Source organism: Callorhinchus milii, unplaced genomic scaffold, assembly GCF_018977255.1.
Source record: "Callorhinchus milii isolate IMCB2004 unplaced genomic scaffold, IMCB_Cmil_1.0 Scaffold3, whole genome shotgun sequence".
Taxonomy (NCBI): Eukaryota; Metazoa; Chordata; class Chondrichthyes; order Chimaeriformes; family Callorhinchidae; genus Callorhinchus; species Callorhinchus milii.
The window spans coordinates 15,270,388-15,295,702 of NW_024704744.1; the positions used below are offsets into that span (position 1 = coordinate 15,270,388).

Genomic DNA, 25,315 nt, shown 5'->3' on the forward strand with positions numbered 1-25,315 from the left:
TTTGACCCTTCAGTACTTTAACTGTTTTTGTAAACTGACTGTTTCTCACCCGAAGAAGCACAGCCTTTGCCTGTCATGGGGATGTAATGCATGTGTTGTAATGCATTACTTACTACCTTGAATAGATTCTACTCTTGTTGATTTAACAAACAATTTCACTCCTCTACAAATCACTTCATGCCCAGCACCTCCCGGTCTTTCTGACCTGCTTTCTCCGCACTTCAGGATCCACTACCTCCCCTTGGCCGACTCTGTACTCCTGCTTATCGCTCATCCCCTCTACTCCACAACCAGCAACCGCACTTTCAGCCATTATTCTCTGTAGCTCCCCCAATCTCTCTGCTTTGCCTCCTCCTTACCCTGTTTTATATCACGACTGAAGACCTTCATCTTCAACCGTGCTTACAGTCATCTCCTCCCTCCCCCCGGTTTGGGGTCAAGCTCCATCACTGTTGCGCACTCCGAGATGTTGCCTCGCATGAAGGGCGCTATATAAATGCAAGTCGTTGCTGTTGTATTTAATTCACTAGCACTTTAGTTGGAATTGTTGCTGAGTCGACATCTTCTTAATTTCAAAGATAGGATTTTCAAATTCCTGGATTAAAATTCTAAATGTCCATTTCAAGCTTGATAATTTTCTCACAAATTTTCATGTAAAAATCTCCAATTTTTTTTCTGCTAATGTGCCTCACTGCTATTCATTTATTTTCTCATCCATTGATGTTAAAGTGGCTATAAAGTTTCAAAAGGTATTTAAAGCGTGAAAAATGCCAAAACTGACTGCTTTATTCTGAATATATTTTTGTGTTTAATCTAACCCATTTAAAACCTTACAAGAATATTTGCGTTTGATATAGCATCTTGCCACGTCATCAAAACATCTCAAAGTGCTTCACAGGATTTTTAATGTAAAGTGTAGTGAGTGTGTATGGTAGCTACTTTGTGCACAGCAATGTCCCACCATCAACCATGAAGTGGATGACCAATTTTTGGGGGGGAACTGTTGGCCATGACACTTGGAGAAACTCCTGCCTTTTAAAATTGTGCCATGAGATCTTCAATGTCCACCTAAACAAGCAGCAGGGACCTCAGTTTAATGTGTCATCTGAAGGATAACCCCTCCAACAATGCAGTGACTGTATTGAAGTGTCAGCCTAGACCATGAATTCAAAGTCCTGAACTCCATATCCTTCTGATTCAGGTGCTACCAACTGAGTCAGGCTGACACCTTGATACCATCAACATACGAATGAAGTACACAAATGCCATAATTAATCAACATGGTTTTAGAAACTATCGAGTAAAATTTGAAGCATATCCTGGTTGCATTGATTATTAGTATAGACTGCGGGTGGGTGGGAAAAGGGTTAACAATTGAGAAGTTATTTTGCAGGTAGTAGTTGCTTGTACTTTGACCGAAGATGTACTTGAAGACTGGCAAGGATTGGGAAATGACCAAGGATTCGTCCTATAATGAGATGGAAACAAATTGGTTGGTGCAATTAATTTTAACCTGAAATCTTTCTGAAATAGAAGGAGTAGCGAGAGACTTTTGGTATCCTGCTCAACAATTCGCCAGATAAAAACAATTCACTTCATGGCTTTTTTTGGGACATTGGTGTACACTAATTGTCTGCCACATTTGTCTACAAATTCATTATACTTTACAGAAAACTCTTTAAAGCCTGTTTTGACATGACAAGTGTGAAGATTATTAAATGAATTTCAACAAAGTACAATTTAATCTCAGTTTTCAGTTGGTTAAATTCCCTCATTACCCCAATACTCTGGAGCCCCCAATACTTGGTTCTCAGTAGCCTGCAGTACAATAAAGCCAGTTTTGGGATGGATACATCACATGGTCATTCTTGGTATGAAAGAATTTATCAGATGCCTTGTTCTGTGAATGTGCTTTTTTTTAAAAAAAGTTAATGTTTTGTTGATATCTAAAGTCTGAAACATACCCTGTTTTTTTTTATCTGTGGATATTTTTTATGGACTATTTTAATGGTTCTAATCCACATCAGACCATGCAGGCATGTGTGGAAATCTTAAGCATGATGATGGATTTCCATGTGTTTCATTGAGAATGTGACCTAGCAAACAAATCCAATGTTAATCTTCAGAATGGGGGTTAAGGAGGGGAAAATAAAAGAGTGCAATGGAGCTGAACATTATATACATGGAACATTGGATGTGTCACATATGTACAATAGTTCCACAGGAATTTCTTTAAGTGCTCTGAGACACTGCCCGGTGTGGAGGGCGCTATATAAGTGTGAGTGCTGTTGCTTAACAGAAAATGTTTTAATTGTGGAGGATGCTGAGAAAGCTCAGTTTTATTAAATTAAACTCAAAGCAGAATAATTCAACAAGCAGAGCTTTCCATCCTCCCCCACACCCCACCCCCATACAGCAGACTCTAATGCTCCAAGATGTGGTAACAAAGCAGCATCTATCTGCAGCTAAAATGTCAAAAGTAACCATTTTTGGACAAATGATTTATTCTGCACCAACTGTAATAGTATACAATTTCAAACAAATGAATGATAAAGGACATTGAAACAATAAGGATGACTGTAGAGCATAATCCATAAAATTCTAGTTTTCATACAATAGTCACAATATCCAGCATACTTGCCAATTGTTCAATGGATCTCACAAATCTACATTTTAATCACATTTTTAAAAACTCAAAAAAGCTAATTTGTCAAAATTTTACAGCATATGATCTGGAGTCCTGTAGCTCAGTGGTTAGAGCACTCGCTTTGCAAGCGAGAGACCCGAGTTCAATTCCAGGCAGGGCGAAACCTTGGGCAAGTTTCCTTACTCCATACGCCTAATAATAATCCCTCCAAAAACCAAAAACAATAATAAATTGGTCATTTTCAATCTACGACTGTTTGTGGGTCATTGCTATGCGCGTTCGCCCACAAATATACGGTCAATTCACTTTACAGTGTGTTCTGTGAAGCGCTTTGGGATGTCCTCCCGACGTGAAAAGCGCTATATCAAATGCAAGGATTGGTTTCTTGTAATTTATAAATACATTATTGCAAAAAAAGAACTTGCATTAATGTAGCACCCAATATGCAGGATAGCATCTCCGAGTTTTAGGGTAATACTTAGTTAGGGAGAAATCAGAGTTAAGATTTTTTAAAGAAAGCTGGACAGGGTATGTAGTTGAGCTGATGACTGGATGGTCAACACAGACAAATACAAAGCCCTTGGCTCTGATTTGACGCCACCTGAAACCTGCGCATAATTATGCAGTTCCTGTGACAAAAGACCTTGAGGTAGTGTAGGGAGTAAAGAGTCAGATCAGTAATGTTAAGTGTTAAAATGTTACAAACTGATAAATAAGGCAAATGAGTAGTTTCTCTTTGAAAGGAGACATCTCAGTGGAAGATTACTCAAGTATCAACTTAACTCAGTTCGTAGAACTCTCACCTTTGCGTACGAAGGTCACATCAGGAATTAAACTCCAGTGCAATGCTGGGGGAGCATAGCATTGTAAGAGATGCCATCCTTCGAATGAGACGTTTAACCAGTGTCCCATCTGCCTATTTAGGTGGGATCGTATGGCATTATTTGAAAAAGAGATGGGAGTTTCTCCCAGTGGCCTGGCCAACAATCGTCCGGATAAAATTGGTCATTGACTTTGACTGTTTGTGGGACATTACATGCACAAATTGGCTGGCATGTTCACCTATAAATGCACAATCACAATTTACACTAAAAATCCTATGCAACACTTTGTGGAGATGTTTTGATGATATGAAAAGGTGCTATACCAAATGCAAGGGGTTAAATGGGTTAGCAATATTAAACCCAGAATAGCTTAATATATGCAAAGGCTGTAGGATAAGAGAGCAGAGGTTCAGGTTTGTGAAGAGTAATTTTTAAATCTTGTACCTATGTATTAATATTCCTGTATACAGGTGATTTAACAGCTGGGAAATAAAATCACCAGGAAGTGTGACAGAAACTGAGACACTGGACATTGAAGAAACAGCTTGATGCTGTAATGGGAGAATAGCAATGTGGATATTGTGGAAGGATGAGATCAAATGGGACAAATAGCCTCCTGATCACTCATGAATAAGAGAAATATGAATGCATTATTGTAGTTATCATACACTTTATGATTCAACAACAGCTTGCATTTATACAGCACCTTTCATATACCACCATTTCAGAGCAATTTAGAGATAGTGCTGGACACCTAGCAAGGTGTGTGTATGTGTGTGGGGGGGAAGGAGGGGAGAGCGAGAGAGCTTACTGAAAATATAGGTTTGCAGGGACTTTTAAATACAAAACAGGCTTCAGCCACTGATGGGGCAAAACAGACCTATGGGGACAAACATAAAAATGAGGCTAAAGGTTACAAAGGTAGGGAGGAGCTAGGGCGGGTAGGGATTTTTAGGTGAGCAAGGATCTAGTCTGAAGTTGTGCTAGATACCAGATGAGGACAGGATTAATGGCCATGCAAAGCATAGTTGCAGCTAGATTTAGGATGAGCAGGAACCTGTCAATAGAGCTGGGGAAAAGAGCATTAGACAAATCACTAGAAGTAATAAAGATGTGGATAAGGGTTTGGACTGCAATGGGTATGAGATAGGGACAGGAGCAAGAAATATGGAAAAGATGTAGTCTTGGCCGAATACAGGAAAAATCTGAGGGCCAAATAGAAATATTAGATTACACATTGGCTCAGTGGGATTAAGAGAACCAGGTTGAAATAATTGGAACCAGAGACATGGAAGTGTTGCTGGAGCAGAGTAGGAATGGGGTCCCAGTTTTGTCTTCATTGAACTGAAGAAAGCCAACGCTTATCCAGGACTTGTCCTAACATGAATAGACCTGTAACTAAAAAAAACAATGCAAGTTCAAGTCCCAGGTGGGAATCAAGAAGCAGAGATAGGTTTCAGTGTTGGCAGATATCCTCCCAACGTGAAAGGCGCTATATAAATGTAACTTTGTTGTTGTTGTCATGTAGAAATTTATTCAACATCTGTGAATGTCACCAAGGTGAAACATGCAGATGAGAAGAGAACTCTGACATACAAAGATGACTATGTGGGGCAGGAGAAGCCATCATCAGAAACACTTATGTGAAATTATTCAGAGGACAAGACACAGGATATTGATGGTTTATAAAATGTCATTTTATTTCATGTTACATTGCCATTACAAAGGGCATTAACATTTCCACAAGGCTTTCGGGAGAGGGAGGGGATCAATGATTAGCAACACAATGGAGTGGCTTATATCTCTCAACAATCACTGACAAACTGAACATGTGCACAAACCTGAAAAGAAAAGTACTATGCTTTTTTAAAAAAAATTATATTTCGGCACAGTCTGAACAAAGTTGCATTTCCCATTCCAGTGTATCAAAGGGCATGCATGTGATTTCCAGTCATCCACAAGCACAGCCTCACTTTAGCAGAAACATGCTGTATCAGTATACAAAGTGAATACTACAATTACATGGATGCTTTATTCATTTAGAAAAAGTGAATCTCAGAATGCCAAGAATACAGTGATTCTCAGAACACTAAAATTGTATTAAACAGGTATAATTTTTTAAACTTGATTTCTAATGCCTTGGGTCCCACAATATTTCCTAAAAATAAGTAATCTTTCACCCTATTACGTAGCACAAGGCCAGTCCTGCATAACATGTGCAACAACCACTTTGTTCTGTAATTATGCTAATATTAGTAGCACAGGGTTATTTTACTAGAGAGATGGGGGTGGGGGGGGAAAGAGGGGAGAGAGCCAATGCACATCCAAGCTAACATCTGCAGGATAATCCAAGAAAGGGGCCATGGGAAGAGCATTTCAAGCACATGTAGGGACACAAGCAAAAAAATATATAAAAAGCTCTGCAGTATACTCCGATTACTGTCTAGTACAGCAAATTTCTACCATTTGACTGTTCACATAGTACAAACACTGCAACTTTTAAGTATCTGTTGTAGTTTTGTTTTACAATATGAAACATTTTTGTCCTCTACATTTGGAAGTTACTCATGTTATAAAGTTAAGCTATTAATACTCTTCTACAGCAGTAACCGCACACCAGGAAGGCCAAACAACCAACACAAACCAAGGAATGGATTTATTTTAAAGCTGTGGTGTGTGTAAAGACTAAATTTTGGATTTTCCATACACAGCTATTCAGTATAGTACCGATGGGCTTTCATTGCTATAGGAATTGAGTGGAGCAAATTGGGAATGGAAACGTGTAAAAAGGTTCTGGGGATTGGACTCTATGAGCATTTAGTTTTCTCCAGCCTCAGTGGCCTCAGCATCTTCTGCTCCACTATCACATGTCCATAGCTAGAGAGAAAGAACATTTCATTAGTATAAATGTTATGCATGCATACATTGTTTTAGTTAACCATTTATTTGGTTGTGGTGTGTATGAATTCATATTCATGGTTCCAATTTAGTTTGAATATTCTTATCATGAATTAAAATCCAGCTAATTAGTAAATACCATCCACACTCTATACATTAAATACACAATAAATTCAAGCAATCTTTCCATACATTAACAGAGCAATCTGTGTATAATTCAACTGTTTCACCACTGTTATTTACTGAAAGCGAGTCTTTTATCCTTCTAACTAGACTATATTAACACAGCTATTATTGTCTGAGGTTAACAAAATGTGAGCATGGGGGTGGGAAGGTGGGAGAAGAGAAAAGGTAAAGTCAAGAATGGTGATATCTCTGCAGAACCCAGTCATATTCTTGCTCAGCAACCACACGTGTCACCAGGGATTTCAGAATAGGGTTCAGAAACCTTGGCTGATTTTGTCTTCTGTCACCTAAAGGTTTGAATCCAACTATAACAATCCTAAAGCTGAAATCAGGTCAGACCTGGAACATGTACGATTCAGCTATTCATTATATACTTGCTAACCCACTGAGGGAATTCTAACTTGGATTTGAATGAAATTAACCACATTTTTCATGCAGGAAGAGTGATGGAAATGCACTTCAAACAAAACACTTACTGTTAGGTTGTCTCTAAGCAACTGCATGATGAGGGTGCTGTCTTTGTAGGAATCATCTTTCAAATCTTCCAGCTGAGCAATCGAGTCATCAAAAGCCTAACACAAAACAGGAAGCTCAGTCAAATATTAGGAGAAAAAAAAATCACATTTAAAATAACCTTCCTAAATCTCAGATGCTCTGCCAACATGGACTGGTGTCGATGCACTTCAAATTGACTTTCCCAAATAAAATGACGCTAATTTTAATACTGTACCATTGACTTTTGGTCAGCCAAGTGTCGGCTGAAGGTTTGAATCCAACTATAACAATCTGCAGAAATCCTTCACCATGATTAAGGTTTCCCCAATGGAAACAACCTATTCTATGTCAATAATGGAAGGGGTACTCTTTCTGGAGGGACATACTCTGCTTACATACTTTCGCAGTGCATTAGGCACAGGTTAGCGAGAGCCAAAATTCGAGAACCCCAGACTGTATACTGGAGTACTGCTGGAGTTTAACCTCCTAAAAACCTGTTTAGTTTGCCATTTAGAACATTGTCTGGTAAGCATCCAGCTGCTTATCCAACTGAGATAGTTGGGAGATATTCAGGGATTTGGCAGGCAGGGTTATTAAAAGCCAAGTGGGAAGAATCCATACCACAGTGCACTCCCCAAGTCATGGTAACAAGCCACGCTACCTAGTGTGTTATCAGCAATGTCCTAGAGTGTACACACCTGGCTCAGAAACTAGTTTACTGAGACCACCACAGAGGGCTGACTTGGTTCTGACAATCCATTGAAGCATTGCACAGTGGAGTCAACTCGGGAGATCCTATTTACTTCTCCCTGAAGGATAGTCAGGTCAGTAATTGGTCAATTGACATCCAACAAGTATAAGTTTGAGCCCCCACTTGAGTTACATAGAATGATACAGCACAGAAACAGCCTATGCCAGTGTTTATACTGAACATAGGTCCCCACCTCTCCCATTCTCTTTTACCTTGTGTGTGCATCAAGGTTCCCTTAAATAAGTTGATTTGGGCTTTAACCACATCTTCTGGCAAAAAGTTCCACATTTTTATAAGCTTCTGTGTAAAGTTTCTTTTAAACTCACTACTAGATCTACTACTAGCTGTTTTATGTTTATGTCCCCTCGTTTTATTCACTAATAAGTGAAAACAGCACATCAATGACTATCGTATCAAAGCACTATCAAGTTCCTTCTCAATTTTCAACTCTGGAGAAAAACTTCAACCAGTCCAATTTTTCTGTATCCATTGATGCCTGCTATCATCCTCATAATACTACACTAATACTACAGTATCCTTCCCGTAATATGGTAACGAGAACTGTACACAAATGTAACCAAGGTGTATATAGATCTTGAAACTGGGTCCCCAAAAAGCACATTTATTTATAAATTTGTTCAACTGTTAAACAATGTAGTGAAACATTGCTTGCTGTGCAGCTTAGCAATGAGAACAATTTAAACCACATTTTTTTAAAAAAGCCATTCCTCCTATAGAATCTTACATTAGAATACATTAGAATATGCAGCACAGAAACAGGCCATTTGGCCCAACTGGTCTATGCTGGTGTTTATGCTCCACATGAGCCTCCTCCTGCCCTTCCTCAACTAAGCCTTCAAACATAACCTTCTATTCCTTTCTTTCTCATGTGCCTATCTAGCTTTCCCTTAAATACATCTATGCTATTTGCCTCAACAACTCCTTGTGGTAACATGTTCCACATTCCCACTACTCTCTGTGTGAAGAAATTTCTTCTAACTTCTCTATTTGATCTATTTAATAATAACACTTGCATTTGATATAGCGCTTTTCAAGTCTTCTAGATGTCCCAAAGCGCTTCACAGCATATACTGTAAAGTGAATTGACTGTATATTTGTGGACGAACGCGGCAGCCAATTGCGCACAGCAATGTCCCACGAACAGTCATGGATTGAAAATGACCAATTTATTATTGTTCTGTTTTTTTCAAGGGATTATTATTAGGCGAATGGAGTAAGAAAACTTGCCCAAGGTTTTGCCCTGCCTGGAATTGAACTCAGGTCTCTCACTTGCAAAGCGAGTGCTCCAACCACTGAGCTACAGGACGTTTGATGGCCCCTGGTTTTGGTCTCCCCCACAAGTGGAAACATCTTCCCTAAGTCTACCCTATCAAAACCTTTCATCATGTTAAAGACCTCTATCTCCTCTTTTCAAAAGAGTCTAAGCATGTTCAGCCTTTCCTCTCACGTCTGGGATCATCCTTGTGAATCTCCTTTGCACCCTCTCTAGCACCTCTACATCCCTTCTAATAATGTGGGGACCAAAACTGCACACAGTATCTAAGTGTGGTCTAACCAAGGTTCTATAGAAGTTTACCATAACTTCCCTACTTTTCATTTCTATCCTTCTAGAAATGAACCGCAATGCCGGGTTTGCCTTTTTTATGGCTTTATTAATATTACATTTAGTGTTATGTTAAAAAAATCCTCCTCTGGGGTTATAACTTTCCATCGCTGCCTCCGTTTAGATCATGACGTTTTAGCAATTAATGTGGTATAAGGCACCATTCTTTACAACAAGCAGAGAACAAAGTGGAGTTTTTAAACCAAGTACGTCTTGGGCAGATTGAATAGTTTGTAATATATGAACACTGCAACTTCATAATCTTAAAAAGTTACTTACTGACTTTGCCAGTAAACAGGCCTGTTCTGGAGAGTTGAGGATCTCATAGTAAAACACAGAGAAATTAAGAGCAAGACCCAGTCGGATTGGGTGTGTTGCTTCCATTGCTTTCTTACTAATATCAAACGCCTCCTGGTAGGCTGCCTGTGAACTGTCTATCGTTTCTGAAAGAAAAAAACAAATAAGCATTTAGTTCACTTGTGAATCTTCAACTCAATAGCTGCTGCGAGCATGCTAAATTAATGCCACCACAAAATTAAGCATTTGTATAACTGAAACCAAGTTGCCAATTTATAGTTCAAATTCTTGAATTGCAAAGCAATTCATACAAATGTTCACACAAAAAAAACTATGTACCTCAACTTCTATAGCTTTTCCTCATATCTCAAGTGCCTAATTTTAACACCAATCAACCTGCATTTCCTCCAATGTCACACTAATATTGGGGCAGAATTGGAATTATTTAATATTCCAAGTGTCAAGACCAGTTCACTGTACAACTTTAGCATAATTTCCTGAAATTTGTATTCTATTCCTTTAATTATACCTCACCAAGACCCGGAACTAACTTGTCAAAGGGGCAATGTCCCTCAGTTCTGACAAAAGGCCATCGACTGAAACATTAACTCGCTCTCCTCTCTCCAGACTTCTGCTTTTATTTCAGAGTTCCAGCATCTGCAGTATTTTGCCTTTTGTAATTTGTGTTTCCTAACTGCCTCATGACCAGTTAATGATTATGTGGGGGGGGGGGGGGGGTGCGCGGGAACAGGAGAGAGCCCAGTACCTGAATCGGGCAGGTCCATAGTACTCCAGAGCACACTTGATGATGGATTGACTAACCAACCAATTGTATGTAGGACTTGGAGGAGCAGACCAGTTACCTGGAGTTGGGATTCATCTCAGAGGTTGACATAACACCTTATGTCTGTGAGACATTTGAAAGCCCTTCACAGAATATACTATAAAGTGAATGGATTGTATATTTTGTGGATGAAAACAAAGTAATGGTTACATATGTCAGCAATATGTACATTTGGTACTGCCAGTATTTTTTAACATAATGATTAAACCCAAAGTAATTTTCAAATTATATTTGAAGAGGAACACTATAAATGTTTGAGCAAAGAACAAGGAATTAGGATTAGAATAGATAGCTCCAGTGGAGCAATCTCCAGCAGAAGTTTTCCATGTCATTTTTATTATTTAACAGGAAATTGTTTTAACATTTATTAAGCTCCAGGATTCAATTAATGCACAATCAGGTCTGCAAAAATGGGGGAAAAAAAAATGAAGTAAAGTACACTCAGATAAACATCTAAACTGTGGGTCAACCAAAATAAGTGACCTTTTTTTTGCTAAGTTTAATCACATTCATAACAGCAACATGACAGAATAGGTACCTTTAATAGTTTGCAAAATCCTCTAGTTTAATATGGACCAGCAAGTATTATGTATAACTATCTTCCATAAGGAAACGATTAATAGTAATTTTTCATCTGCTTTGTCCCTTATGCAAGAGCAAACATCTAACATGCATTTCTTTACTGCTGTTCAATAAAATTTAGGTCGATAGGTAAAGCTTGAATTTTAACACAGAAATTTTAATTATTTTGTTTTCAAATTATAAATGTACAGAAGAATTGAAATGAATTACTCTGCTTAATAAAAAATTATCTAGCTAGAACCCTTTGCACCCAAAGTACAAGACAACCCTATTAAAACTTTGGCTAGGATGCAAAATACTAAACAATGCACTATGATTGATCTACACATTAAAAAATGCTCCTGGTCTTGCTTCCAGATTATCAGGCCTCCAATACACATCAGTGAAATGGTTCCACGCTTCAATAACCACAAACTCCACGGGACAACTTTGTTTTAATCTCATGCTTTTGCAAGAACATTTAATAAACAGGGTCATCCTGTACAACAATGCTGCCCAAAACCAAAATATCCCACTTTAGAATGACCCTATTCTCAATGAAACTGTTTGGACTGCAATCCTTCCTATATTCCAACAGGAGCAGCTTTGCGGGCTGGCAAAAACGTTGCTCCTGCATTAGGATTATCCATCACCATTGGATGTATGCAAAATAAGGCAGGAATGAGGTGCATGTTGCAATTGTATTACTCAGCAGTGTACACCTCTGAGCAAGAACATTTCACTTACAGAACATACAATAACCACACTTCACAGTAAAATGCCTTGCCACTAAACAATGAGCCCTTCAGTCACCACTCTCCCAACTTCTGGAATTCCCCACCTCCATTTTTTCCACTCAAGGGGTGGTCGAAATCTGGATCCATCCACACCTTCAAGTGAGGTTGATAGATTTTTGGTAGGCCAAGGTATTAACAGATACGGGGAGAAAGCGAGAAATTAGAATTGAAAGGAATAGTTGAGGTACAGATCAGCCATGATCTAATTAAATAGCAGAACAGGCTTGAAGACCTCTAATGGCCTAATCCTGTTCCTATGTTCATTTCCCCCCTCCACTCCAGTCTGGGAATGCAACCTTAAAATCTACATCTTCAACCACACAGGTGGTCATGTCCCCTCCATTCTTTACTTGACATCTGACTCCACCAATGTGAAGCATTCCAAGACTAGCCAACGGCAGGGCGCTATATAAATGCTTCATTATTCTGCGTTAAAGTTTCAAATATATATATATATATATACACATAGATAGATTACTGGAACCTTAAGGTAGCTACAGATTCAAATACATTTGTCACTTATGGGAACACTTTCTGGTGCAGTTTGCAGCTTGGATTTAAATGATTTTAACTGGATGCTAAAAGGCTACTATAAATCAACGGTTTCTTAAATTTACCAGCACCATTAGTAGAGTAGAAGAGAAAACATTCTGAATATCAAGAAAATTTAGGTACAACCTCTAGAATCAAAAGCACCAAAGAAATATACATTTATATCAACTCTGTCATTATTACTAGTGCCAACCTAGCACTCTTCCTCATCCCTCAAGACAATTGAATCCAACACTTGCTTTTTTTTTTTGCACATGCCATTACTTAAACACGGCTCTTCAGAGCAGCAGTTTCTTCTGAAACCAGTCCATAATTAGTTGAAACTTAACATTCAAATTTGTGACTTTTACTTCTATTTAAATTTCCACTCTTTGTCCCAAAGCACATTAAAAACAACCACAAAATTACATTTGTATAGAGCCAAAACAGCTTTGGTTTATGGTTAAAATGTGCGAGACAGAATATGTTTATTCCAAAAACACTACATTTCCATTTCAATTGTGGAAATAGATTTTGAAATATATAAACCAATGATAAGTAAAAATGTATATTGAGAGAAGTGCATTGTACTATCTTTACACTGAAAGAACCAACACCCTCTCATGCTGCAATTTAAGAGAAACGCAGTCCTTTCAAAGACGTGTACTGGAGTCCTGTAGCTCAATGGTTAGAGCGCTCGTCTTGCAAGCGAGACACCTGGGTTAAATGCCAGGCCAGGCAAAATTCTTGGGCAAGTTTCCTTACTCTACTCGCCTGATAATAATCCCTCCAAAACAATAATAAATTGGTCATTTTCAATCCATGACCGTTTGTGGGACACTGCTGTGCACAATTGGCTGCCGCGTTTCGCCCACAAATATACAGTCAATTCACTTTACAGCATATTCTGTAAAGCGCTTTGAGACGTCTGGAAGACATGAAAAGCGCTATATCAAATGCAAGGATTATTATTATATCAGTTACTCTGGTAGGTCAATCCCTCAACAGCAATATCAAATATCTACCAATTTCAATGACTTGGAGATAGCAATCCCCCATTCCATATTAGTAATCCTTGCATTTGATATAGAGCCTTATCACATCTTTGAGGTGTCTCAAAGCACTTCACTGAATATACTGTGAATTCACTGTATATTTTGTGGGCGAAACCTGGCAGCCACAGTCATTGAATAATAATCGTTCTTGTATTTGGTATAGCATCTTTCACATCAGGAGGATGTCCCAAAGCTCTTCACAGAATTTACTGTGATGGACTGGCTGTGCATTTGCAGGCGAAACAGCAGACCGATTGCGCACAGCATACGCAGTCATGGAGTGAGTGACCAACTTTGTTTTGCGGATTTTTGACCCAGACAACCGGAGAAACTGTCTTCTCTTTCCGAAAAGTGTGAATGGGATTTTTAATGTGCAATTGAACAGGCAGACATATCCGTGGCTTAATGTCTCATCCAAAGGACAGCACCTCCAACAATGTACCTCTCACCCCCCCAGCACTGCATTAGTGTCAGCTTAGATTATACAAGTTCATCTCCTTGACTCACAACCATCTGACTCGAGAGACAAGTTACCACTGACACAAATGACCAGTTTCGCCAACTTTTGTGAGTAAGTTTGTATGCATTCAATCTGGGCCCGTTAATAACTAACCACTTTGTCACATACAGACCCACCCTAGGCTTCGAGGCATCCTCCTGTTGTGAAAGGTGCTACACGAATGCCAAATGTAAGTTGTTATAACATGTGCTTTGGGTCCATAACCCAAGACTCAGTCTTATAAGGAGGCACATTTTTAAAAAAAATATTACTGATTAGGTCTTCCAGGATCATAACTTATCTTCCTTCGGCTTCCACCCCACCTTAGCCAGCAATATTAAGCAGTTTGAGAGGTCCTCTTAACATGAAAGGTGCTATATAAATGTACAGGAAGCATCAGTGATGTTACTTCCTTCATGCACTCGTATAGCTCAGTCATAGTGAAACTGGTATACAAGTGGAATTACACAAAGCCAGCGTCGCCCTGTAATTTGAACTATCATTCTTATTTCATTTTGTGCTGAAAATTCTTCCATGAATACCTAAAAGTTATTCAAAGTATCTTACATCCCTTGACCATTCAATACAATATAGAATTCAGAGGTGTTGTGGTTTCCTGCATTCAACTGTTAGAGATGCATTGATATATAAAAAATATATCAATGTTATATATTACCCGCAATCTTAATCTTTCAATATTTAAATGGTTCAAATGTTTTAGTAAAGAGAGGTTTGCTTACTTTTTCGGTCCTCTCCAGAAGCAACTTCAGCAAGGTACCGATAGTAGTCTCCCTTCATCTTCAGGTAGAAGACCTTGCCTTCAGAACTCGAAGAGTTGGCAATTAAGTATTTATCCAACAATCCCTAGAGAGAAAAATATGCATATCAAATCACCAGTTATTTGAATCTATCTTCTGCCAAATTGCGATATTTCAATATAAGGTTGTAGCTCTTCCATTTGACAGCACTGATCTCTTGGTTTAAGTGATATCTAGTCCAGACATAAAGCTACAATAGACTTAAAACCCATTGCTGTAAGGAATTTTAAGATACAGGCTTTTAGTAAGTAGATTTGTTGCAACGTTTTATTGAAGCCATCTTTGCAGTACCTACACTATACTTTCTTTTCCAAATCTAAAATATCTTTTGATGATACCTTAAAGTCATGACCAATGCCACAAATAAATATTAACTCACCAAAGTTATTTAGCCTCGTAATGTAGTCAAGCAAATTGGAAAGGTTTACAATGGCTAACCTGGTTGTAATCCAATTTAGTGAAGGAGCAATCAAATGGCTAATGGGAAATTAAAACTCTGAACTGAACAGAAGATAAGCTTTGCAGCGTGCACGGGTTAGCATTAGGTGATGTCCACCCTGAGGCAAGCACAGTTTAACGTACAAAGATCTGTAGCAGAACAAAGCACTGTCCAAAAAATCATGGACAAAGCATTGCATCAAAATATCACTTGAATACTGCATTTTTCTTCTTCCTCTTAAAAAATTGGGTAAGTTAATATAGCTGCTTTCGATTCACAGCCTGGCCAAGTGAAATATTGGAGCTACACAGTGGAAATGCACAAAACACTTCAATAAATTGTTTTGCAAACAGAATATACATCACCACTAATTTCCTGACATAAGTAGCTTATTGATCAACAAAATGTAAGGAACGCCACAGCTTGTACAGGAGGAATACAAGCCAGACCATCGCTTTATCACTGTGTCAAATTCCTCAAACATCACCCAGGAAAAACAATTCATGCCCCCCACTGTACAATACTAATGTTTATCAAGAGGAAACCGTCTGGACCAAACACAATTATAGAAATCTTGCAAGTGTACGTCATTCTGCAGTTTTAATTGTATGACATTTAACATTCCAAATTCATGCAGTCATTTGTTTTTGTTTTCTTCTCTCCTCCCACCCCAATGTCTTGGGGACAGATTTCAGAGGATACTACCCATCACAAATTGCCACACTCACAAAACCCAAAAAAGAAAGGTTCTTTAGGCATAGATGTTTTATTACGGTTAAAAATTTAGTGGCAATCTAAGACAGCAGCCAATACAGTATAGTAAAATTCACAAAGATCTGATTTGCATAAATCATATTTATCCAAGTTGTACATCTGCCCAAGTCCCATTGAATTTCCTAATTATAAGTTTCACACAATTTATACTTTGCATTGGTCATATTAAATGTATGTTCCAAACTGATATGACTTATGTGATGTTTACTGTGTTGCCCAGCATTTCAGGTGGGTTCTGCATTAATCCAAAGGTTTTACCTAGCTTTAATAGATCACCTCCCATCAGTGCATCTCTGCTTTTGACTTCAAAGTGCACAGATGCTAGTTACGTAAACTCTTGTACGTTCCTAGCATCAGACTATAGGCATAAGGTTGGGGCAAAATGTGTTCCTGTGTCGATCCTTTTCTGTTTATAGAAGAATGTTGTGACACATTTCATGCTGAGCTGTGCCTTTCACCAGGAAGCTCGCAGGGAATTCTTGGTAAACTAATAAGTGAGGGCTCAAATCTGCTTATTTGATGTCAAAGTACCAACTATCCTCTTGGGTGGAGGGATGCAAAGGTTTGGCTTGAACGAGGGTCTCGACAGCCTGAGGGCCGAGGCAGTGGCAGAGCTGGGCGACATTGCAGAGATGGGGAAGGCAGAATGGTCATGTGGGGTACAGAGGACAGTTGAGGGTCAAACACAAAGCCAAGGTTCTCTAGTAGCTCAGTGAGGCGTAGAGTGCATCCATGGGTGGGTGATGCTATCAGCGCCTGAGGTACGGAGGCACTGACAGGAGACAAGCAGGTAGGCCTCGGTCTTGTTCACATTCAACTGGAGAAAGCTAGCTCTCATCCAGGACTTACAGAGTCCACAGCTTTTTTGTCAGACGATGACCACCACTACCCAGCCCCCCTCATATCCATTTCAGATTTAAGAGATGCAGAGAAAAAGGATGCCTGGCCCTTGATCCTGGAACAGCTTGGAAAGGATGCTGAATCTCTGCATAATCAGTGCCTTGAGATAAACCATAATCTGACGAGAATCAGTCACGTATTGACATAACACATTGGATAGGTACCCAAAGCACCCATCACACCCAGAGAATGGACACAGATTGCAGTGCTTAATGCCAGAACTGGAGGATAAGTGCCGATATTTGGCACCAAAGGTTAGTTAGTAAAACATGTGTTGCAACTGTAATTAACCATCACAACATAAAATGCTATTTCTTCCTATCCCCTTGAAGCAGTGAATGACAAGTACTGTACTGCAGGTTGCTAAAAATCTAATAGATCAAACTGAGGCATCCTCCTGGTCTACATCTCAATGCAACACTCAATGGATTACCATAATGAGCAATCAGTGAATAAAATTTATTTAACTTTTTAAACTGTTCCTTCACACCCAGAAGTGCTCCTACATCCTAAACATGAATTTCAAAAATAAAATGAAGATCATCCAGGTGATTAAATTAGCATTTCTAAACTAGATTACACGATAACAGCATGTCCATACGCGACACCCACAAGACAACTATACTTCTGCTAAAGTGTACTAATTGTGACAGACTAGTCACAAAATGTGCAGCAATAATGAGCTGTCTAGAAGGCCAAAATTATATAAATTTGTGGTCATGTATACATACAGCTAGAATATAACTAACCACCATTTCTCAATACAAATAGAGCAACAGATCATGCAATATAAAACAAAATACATGTGAAGATCTACAGAAACGTCCTGATATTTTGTAAGTGGAATCATGATTTTACAATTAGCCATCAGTACTTCAGACTTTTGCATATCATCACAAGATATTCATCAATCCTTAGTTTTGATACAGAGCCTATAATGTTTCACTGGTGATTGTGGTAAAGCATTGAGCATGCATTTACAGACAAACAACATGCACTATATATGTACAGCAAGTTGCCACAAATAGCTATAAAGTGTCTGACCACTATACCTGGAGGACTCCTGGCCAGGACATCAGGAAAAATTTCTTCTTTCAAATAATGAGTGACATCTTTAATGACTACCAATAAGGCCGACTATATCTCATTCAAAGGACAGTACCTCAAAATGCAGTGCTCCTCCAGAACCGCACTCAAGCTCACAGCCTAGATTGACTTCCAGGTCCCATATCATTTGACAATTAGGAAAGAATTAAGCAAACACCTCAACATTGGACTATCAGAAAGAACTGGGCTTTTTGCACAATCCCTTATCAAATCCATCTAAAGAGTTATTTACTACAGAACAGTGCAATAATTACATCTATGAAACAAGCCCGGTAAAGCATTCAAATGTCGCTGCATTTCCCATTCAATTCAAAGAGGGGCAGTGGTGGGGGGAGGAGACAAGTGGGTTATACTGCTTTTAAACATCAGTACAGAGCAAACTAATGCAAGTTTAAACCCCCCCTGATTTCATCCAGAATGTATGAGGAAGACACCAAGTGGACGCAAACATGTACACTAGATACATTGCTCAGCATCTGGGACGGTCAACACTAGTTTAGATAGCATCTTTTTCATTGCATAGCAGCACATAGGAAGGGGTAAAAAGTAGAGACAACACCTCAACACTGCTAATATTCTACTTACAAATCTCAAGTACAAATGATTTAGACCTTGAAATTTAGTTCCTAGGGACTGGTGTTGGTGGTGGGGGGTGATTCATATTAGTTCCTAGTTTTCAGGAATAAGCTGTTGTGTTTGTGTGGTGATGCACCAAGTGGAGAGGACAATGCACACGTGTGCGAGAACGTGCGTGTGGGGGACGATGACGACAGAAGGTACATAATGTGCCCAAAGGTAAATCAAACTGTTCTGGTACTCTACACTTGGTCTGTGAGACAAGAGTAATACCCCCAAAATATCTAAGAAACAAAGTTGCTGTACTTATATAAGAAAAGTGAAGATACATTTGCTGTGGTTTCATCTACGAATTGCAAAACTTAATTCCAGTAAGTAGGTTTTAAGTGAGTAAATATATTGGAACTAATATTGTGCTGCACTTGTATTTCCTGCAGGCAAATTTCCTCTCACTGCAGCACATATCCGCACATATCCATGCAACTTAAGTCAGTGCACATGTCAAGGAGACTCTTGGGTGCAGAAAATTCAATGTTCCAACTGGTGTAAGCACACAATCAGTTGGCTGTAGGTTCTCTAGAAATTCAAAGATCAGTACATACATTTGTCCAAAAGACTAATGTACATTAGGATGCAACATGATTAACTGAGAAACATCAATTTTGAAAGGGCATCCGACTCCAGGTAATTTATCCACTGCTGAATGACTCAATTCTAACATAAACCTAGAAAGGTTTATATAATCCTGGATAGGCTTACTTTTTGTCACAGTGTAGAACACCAGAAAGACATAGGGGCTCAGGGTGCATTGTGCTGAAGAGGATACAGGCTGCAGATGTCTGAAGTTTGTGTAGGGTGTAACTGAGGTGGTCAGGTATCAGAGCATTGGGAAATTCAAGTGTGCATGGGTTTTAGTTGTATTAAGGTGAAGTAAAGCGAGCAATGTTGCAGAAATGGAAGACTGCACACTTGGCCAGAGTCCAGGTAAAAGTTTTGAAGGAGAGTTGAGCATCAAATGAGATTCCACACAAGTTCTACGATTTGGAGGGAGTAATTGGGAATTCGATACAGTCAGTGGCCAAGGTGAGGAGGCACTGATGGGAGGCAAACAGTTTGGTCCATGTTGAGTTAGAGAAAATATTCTGGCTCATCCAGAAATTGGGGTCTGACAGGCAGTATGCTCTCCTACACATGAACAGTCACTAAACTTTACAGTGAATCCCATGAAGCATTTTAAGATGTCCTGATAGACACGATCAAACGCAAGGATCATCATGTTAGAACCACAGTGCATATAAATCAGCATTTTCTTACTCTATCCATATCAAAAGTATTTAAGTTGTAGATATACGTTCAGGCAATCAAGACAGGGGTCGGTAAACAGGGATGGTACTTGGAGCACTAGTACCAGCATAGACTCCTCCTGTACTGTGACCATCCTGTGATTTTATAAAATTGGATAGATTGTTACCTTCAGGGAACCAGTGACATACACTAAGTTATTGCTATCTTCTCTGCCCCTCCTCTTCAAGCAGGAATGTAACTGGAAAGTTAGGCAAAAATCATGTGTTTATTTAGTAGTGACATTCGTAGGTTGAACTGTTCATGGAGCAGAACGGCAACAACAACAAATTACATCTGTATGGTGCCTTTCACATCTGGAGGATGCCCTAAGGCACTGGACAGTCTCAGATTTGCGCTTGAGCTGTGGTTGGGATTAGGCGGGTGGACAAAGAGAAAAGTCTTGAGATGGGCAAAGGGACTATGGGATGAGGGTGGGCAGAACGGCTGATGGTGAGGCAGGCAGGGACATGGAGCAGGCCAGAGCCTGATGAGCGGAGAGGCAACAAAGTAAAACTCAAGGAAGGTGATGTCTAGATTATAATGGACTGCTCAATTTTATAAATGCACTCAAGCTTCTCCAAGGCGCAAAGTCTCTTGCCTCATTTCCAGAACCAACCAGCAAACAGGTCCCTTACTAAACTATTAACTCCCAGGAGATCAAATGCACTAATTACATCCATGGAAATGTCCATGACCTGGATTGCCCATTCTCAGGGGAGTACCAACATGGTGGGGCATAAATTAGATTATTCTTCAAATTAAGCAATTTAAAATCAGGTTTCAGCTTTTAAAAATATGTTCAAAGTGTCGTTTAGTTAACCCCCTACATGAAAATATTAAATTATTATAATTTTACTTGGGTGTGAGAGTGCATGCGTGTGGGTGGGGCAGGAAGTAATCCAGTAAGATTAAGGATCAAGACTGCGGCTACTGCAATAAAAGAAATATCCTGAAAGGATTTAGACTAAAAATTTAGTAGTTTCCAATAGTCAAATTAACTAAAAGGATCAAAACGTATCAAATGTCTATACAACCAACCTACACAGTAGACAAAAAAATTGTTCCATGCTTAATAAACACTTCACATTTATCAGAAGTTAAATATGCAGAATACGATGATTGATTTGTTGTCTAGCAACTGTCATTTAATCTGATCGATCATGCAAATCAGACATATTGCTTTGCCAACTGCCTGCAAATCCTGTAGCTCAGTGGTTAGAGCACTCGCCTCGCAAGCGAGAAACCTGGGTTTGATTCCCAGCAGGGCAAAACACTGGGCAAGTATCCTTACTCCACACGCCTGATAATAATCCCGCAAGAAAAAAAATCGGTCATTTCAATCCATGACTGTTTATGGGACACTGCTGTGCGCAATTGGCTGCTGCATTTCGCCTACAAATATACAGTCAATTCACTTTACAGTATATTCTGTGAAGCGCTTTACGACGTCTCAAAGATGTGATAAGGCGCTGTATCAAATGCAAGGATTACTATTATTAATAAGCCTAAATCCCTTCCAGAAGATTTTTATTGATTACAAAAGGCAACTCTTTACATCTGAACTCTGTACCTGCAGAGTTAACAGCTAACAGGAGATTTAATGCAACAGATTTGAGTTTAAAAGAAACGGCGTCTCTGAATGCAATGAATTCGAAATTATACAACTACAAATAGGAGTCTTATTCTTTCAAACTGAAAAAGGAAAATGAAAGACAAACAGCAAGGTGAACTGATACGTGCTTCAGCATATATGACTTTCAATGCTGCAAAATAGGGAACCTTATTATACACAGCAAAGGAATCATATTTAGGACCCTTCTCTATACCGATCCAGAATAATCAGAACTGTAAAAGCCGACGTTACAACTTCAATTTAAGCTTTGGGTATTTCACTGACAATATCCGAGGTGCATGTAGAAGCTTCGAATCTAGAAGAGAAAAAACTACTGGCGCAAGTTGATTAAGCAAATATATTCCTTTTAAACATTTACTATTCCTATCCACTGGATTTCAGTGGATATTTCGCATTTGTCCAGAAAGCAATGACATTTTCCATTTCAAAACCAGGCCAACTCAGCCAGAGCTGGAACACGAATTTCAGCAGCGCTTGTTAAGCTCGTCAAACGTCAAGCGATACATTTATTACATGTATAATTGCTGCAAATGTTACAAAGTCATTCATTGCAACTACAGCAAAGACAAGATACGAACAAGAAATAACTCAACTAAAATCAAAGACACGGTATGATTCACAGCAATTCACCCCACCCAGCGTACACGCCCTAGTTGGATAGATTGACCCCAGCCTATTGCCGTCAATTCCATCATGCATTTAAGTACAGTAAACTAGCGCACTGATCTGGAATGTTTCCGATAGCTAAATTCCACGACAAGCTGCTACAAATTCAGGCTGACAAATTTGGCTAGTTCCTGTGGAGCTAAAAGGCGTGGCTCTCCTCTGCAAACAAAAACCCTGACTGGACAAACCTGTACTCTGAAAAGGGAAATCAGTGGTGGGGGGGGGGGGGGGGGGGTTGCGGGTGGAGAAACTAATTTTATTTTTACTTTTTTTAAAAAAAACTCTAAAGCCTTAACTGGTCAATTTTGGTCTTGCGACCTTCAGCTACTAAAGAAATTCACCCAGTGCAGTATTGAAATTAACTATCGATTCCAAAATAAGCAATTTAAAGCATTTCAAGTAAAATCTGAATCGAACGGCCACATTCTCTAGTAACAGAACTACAAAAAACAACCTATATACAATCATATTAAACATCCTTAAGTTATGTAAGAACAAAAAAGCTAGAACTACACTAAATGATATGGGGGGGGAGAAAAAAATCATTCATTTAGGACGGAATGAATGAATGATGGCGGTGAACTTTCTATATTGCTGTCGAGCAGAAAGCACACATCTACATCAATGCCACATATTAAGAAACAACTAATTGACTTATTCAATAGTATGTATGCCGTGTACCTACAACAAGCATCAGACAGAATGATACAAGTAGGAAGTAAACCTAGTTGTTTTCTCTATGGACACAAAAGGCTAATATTACACATTCTACACTAACAATCCAATTATTACATAAAAGTCACAGGCCTCAGGTAAACTAAAGAGAAAAATTTGAGCCAATTTCAAGTCTATCAAAGTATAAAATACTATTAGGTTACATAGAGAAACAATCTTTCAAGCTACTTTCAATATTTTTGAGTTAGTAGCACTTATCTACAAGGAGCACCCTCTACTAACCTAAAGATTTGTGCAACTATATAGATTTTTGTGCTTTGTAGATTTTTAAATTTGAAATGACCTCTCGATAAAGACAGCTCGAGTTGCATTTCATTATTCATCCTGTTCACTGTATTTATGAAAAAAAGGAGATTGCGTTCTGGCTAGTATTTCAGACGAGAGTTAAACTTAATATTGAGAGCATTCCCCACACCCTTCTTTGTTCTCTTTCTTACCAGAACTTCGTTGCAGATATCTCGGAGCTCCTTTTCGATTTTCTCCCGCTCCTCTTTCACCAATTGCGATTTCTTGTCTTCATTTTCGTTTTTCTGCTCGATGCTGGAAATGACCCTCCAGGCGGACCGGCGTGCCCCGACCACGTTCTTGTAGGCGACTGAGAGCAGGTTCCTCTCCTCGTTGGACAGCTCGTGTCCCTCCTGGGTCACCTCTTTCATGTAAGTGGCCATGTCCTCGTACCTCTCGGCCTGCTCGGCAAGCTTGGCTTTCTGAATCATTATGCTCTTCTCCGAATTATCTTCCTCAACAGGCACCTTGTTCTGCTCCTGCTCTACCTTGGTCTGCTCCTGCACTGCCTTGGTCTGCTCGACCGTCTCCATTTGCAATGCTATGGTGGTGCTGCTTCTCTCTGGGGCTGGTGTGTGTATGTATGGCTGTGTGTGTGTGTGTGTGAGATGCCTGTCGTCTGTTGGTCTCTGAGCACCGCTTTTTTACTTGGCTTCAGGTCAGGGAAGGAGACTGCAGGGAGAGAGACCAGGAGTCAGTGAGTCGAATAAATCGTCGGGAGGATACAGAGTGAGTGAGTAGTGAGTGAGTGAGTGATGGAGGGAGTGATGGAGGGAGGGAGGGGTGTGTGTGTGTGTGTGGGCGGAGAGTAAAAGATCTCTTTATCAGTCTGGATTCGTAAAACATATTCATCTCTTATTTAAACCCAAATCTCTGCTGAAGAAGGGAAAGGGCGACTTTCTTCTAATATAAAACACGGTCAACAAAGACAGGTCGCGAGGCTTATTTTTTTTGAAAAAAATGTAATTGTAAAAAATCCGTTTAGCTCAAAGGTGCAATCGATATATATATATATGTATAAAAACGGGCAATATATATATATATATGTTATATATTTGGCGGGGAGACTTGGCGCATTTTAAAATCGGCGAGAGAAAAAAAAGGGAGAAAGAGAGAGAGAGAGAGAGGGAGGGAGGGAAGGGGGGAGGAGGGAGGAGATAGTAAAGGTAAGAGAGGAAGAGAGGGGTCGACTCACGAAAAGTTACAACACGAAAGACATGAATTAAACCCCACTCTCAAACCCAGAGCTCAGCTCACGGCACTCCGCGGCCCGTCACCGTGTGCGGGGCTCACCGCTCCTCCCTCAGCACAATCCGCCTCCTCTCGTCTACCCCATCACACATTACCCAGGCCCGGCCCTGCCCGCCTGCCCTGCCCGCCCGCCCGGCCCGCGCTCACCTCAGACACTGCTCTCAGCACAGCCACAGCTCCTCTCTGGCTGCAGGAAGGAGAAGCGGCGACAAGAAGCCTCCAGTCTCCTCCTCCTCCTCCTCGCGCGCCGTGGGCGGGCAGAGGGGGCGGGACCTCTCCGCGCTCGCGGACTGACTGACGTGCTGTTCGGCCCAATCGTGCGACCGCTTCCGCTCCCGGCTGTCAGCGTCCGACCAATGGCCAGCGAGCGGCTGGGGGTGGGGGGGTCCACGGGGTTTCCTCCAATTAGACGCAGGGTCAGGTGACGTTACTGTCGCCATGGCGACGCGCCGGTCAGCCGAGCCCCCCCCCCCCCCGGGCAGCCCGTGTCTGTCTGCGGCCCAGGGCGCGGCTCCCGACCTCACAGTAAAGGTCGTTTGGACAAGATGGGGGTTTGAGCGCTTCGTGGAAGAGGTTCGTGTCAGGAGCAGAAGGTTTCGGTGCGAAACCAAAGGCTTTCCCCCCCTCCCTCCTCCCCGCCATTCAGCGACATTCAACTGCTAAAACCGGTGGCGTTCACTGCTCACTCCGGTCTCCCCACCACAGCCCACGACAGGTCGGCGCCGGGGAATGTGACCGGGTTTAGCGAACGTGCGATCAGCTTTCGCTGCTTACAGTG

General features: G+C 40.2%; 1 protein-coding gene across 1 annotated transcript; it reads right to left on the reverse strand.

The window, feature by feature from the left end:
• Positions 1-5,146: 5,146 nt before the first annotated feature.
• On the reverse strand, positions 5,147-24,786 carry LOC103187123 (14-3-3 protein theta). Its single transcript, XM_007906487.2, has 6 exons — positions 24,685-24,786; positions 23,439-23,958; positions 14,750-14,873; positions 9,705-9,868; positions 7,032-7,127; positions 5,147-6,348 (listed from the first exon to the last, which is right to left on the reverse strand). Exons 2-6 carry the CDS (start codon positions 23,817-23,819, stop codon positions 6,289-6,291), a joined length of 825 nt encoding a protein of 274 aa, XP_007904678.1. The 5' UTR covers positions 23,820-23,958; positions 24,685-24,786; the 3' UTR covers positions 5,147-6,288.
• Positions 24,787-25,315: the final 529 nt, after the last annotated feature.

What these genes read in the sequence shown, in the direction of transcription:
- LOC103187123 (XM_007906487.2), bottom strand. Translation starts at nt 23,819, where the DNA reads ATGGAGACGGTCGAGCAGACCAAGGCAGTGCAGGAGCAGACCAAGGTA. An exon ending in ATATCTGCAACGAAGTTCTG is followed by an intron (nt 14,874 to 23,438) that starts GTAAGAAAGAGA and finishes TTTTCTCTCTAG; the next exon opens with GGATTGTTGGATAAATACTT. An exon ending in TTCTGGAGAGGACCGAAAAA is followed by an intron (nt 9,869 to 14,749) that starts GTAAGCAAACCT and finishes TTTTTCTTTCAG; the next exon opens with AAACGATAGACAGTTCACAG.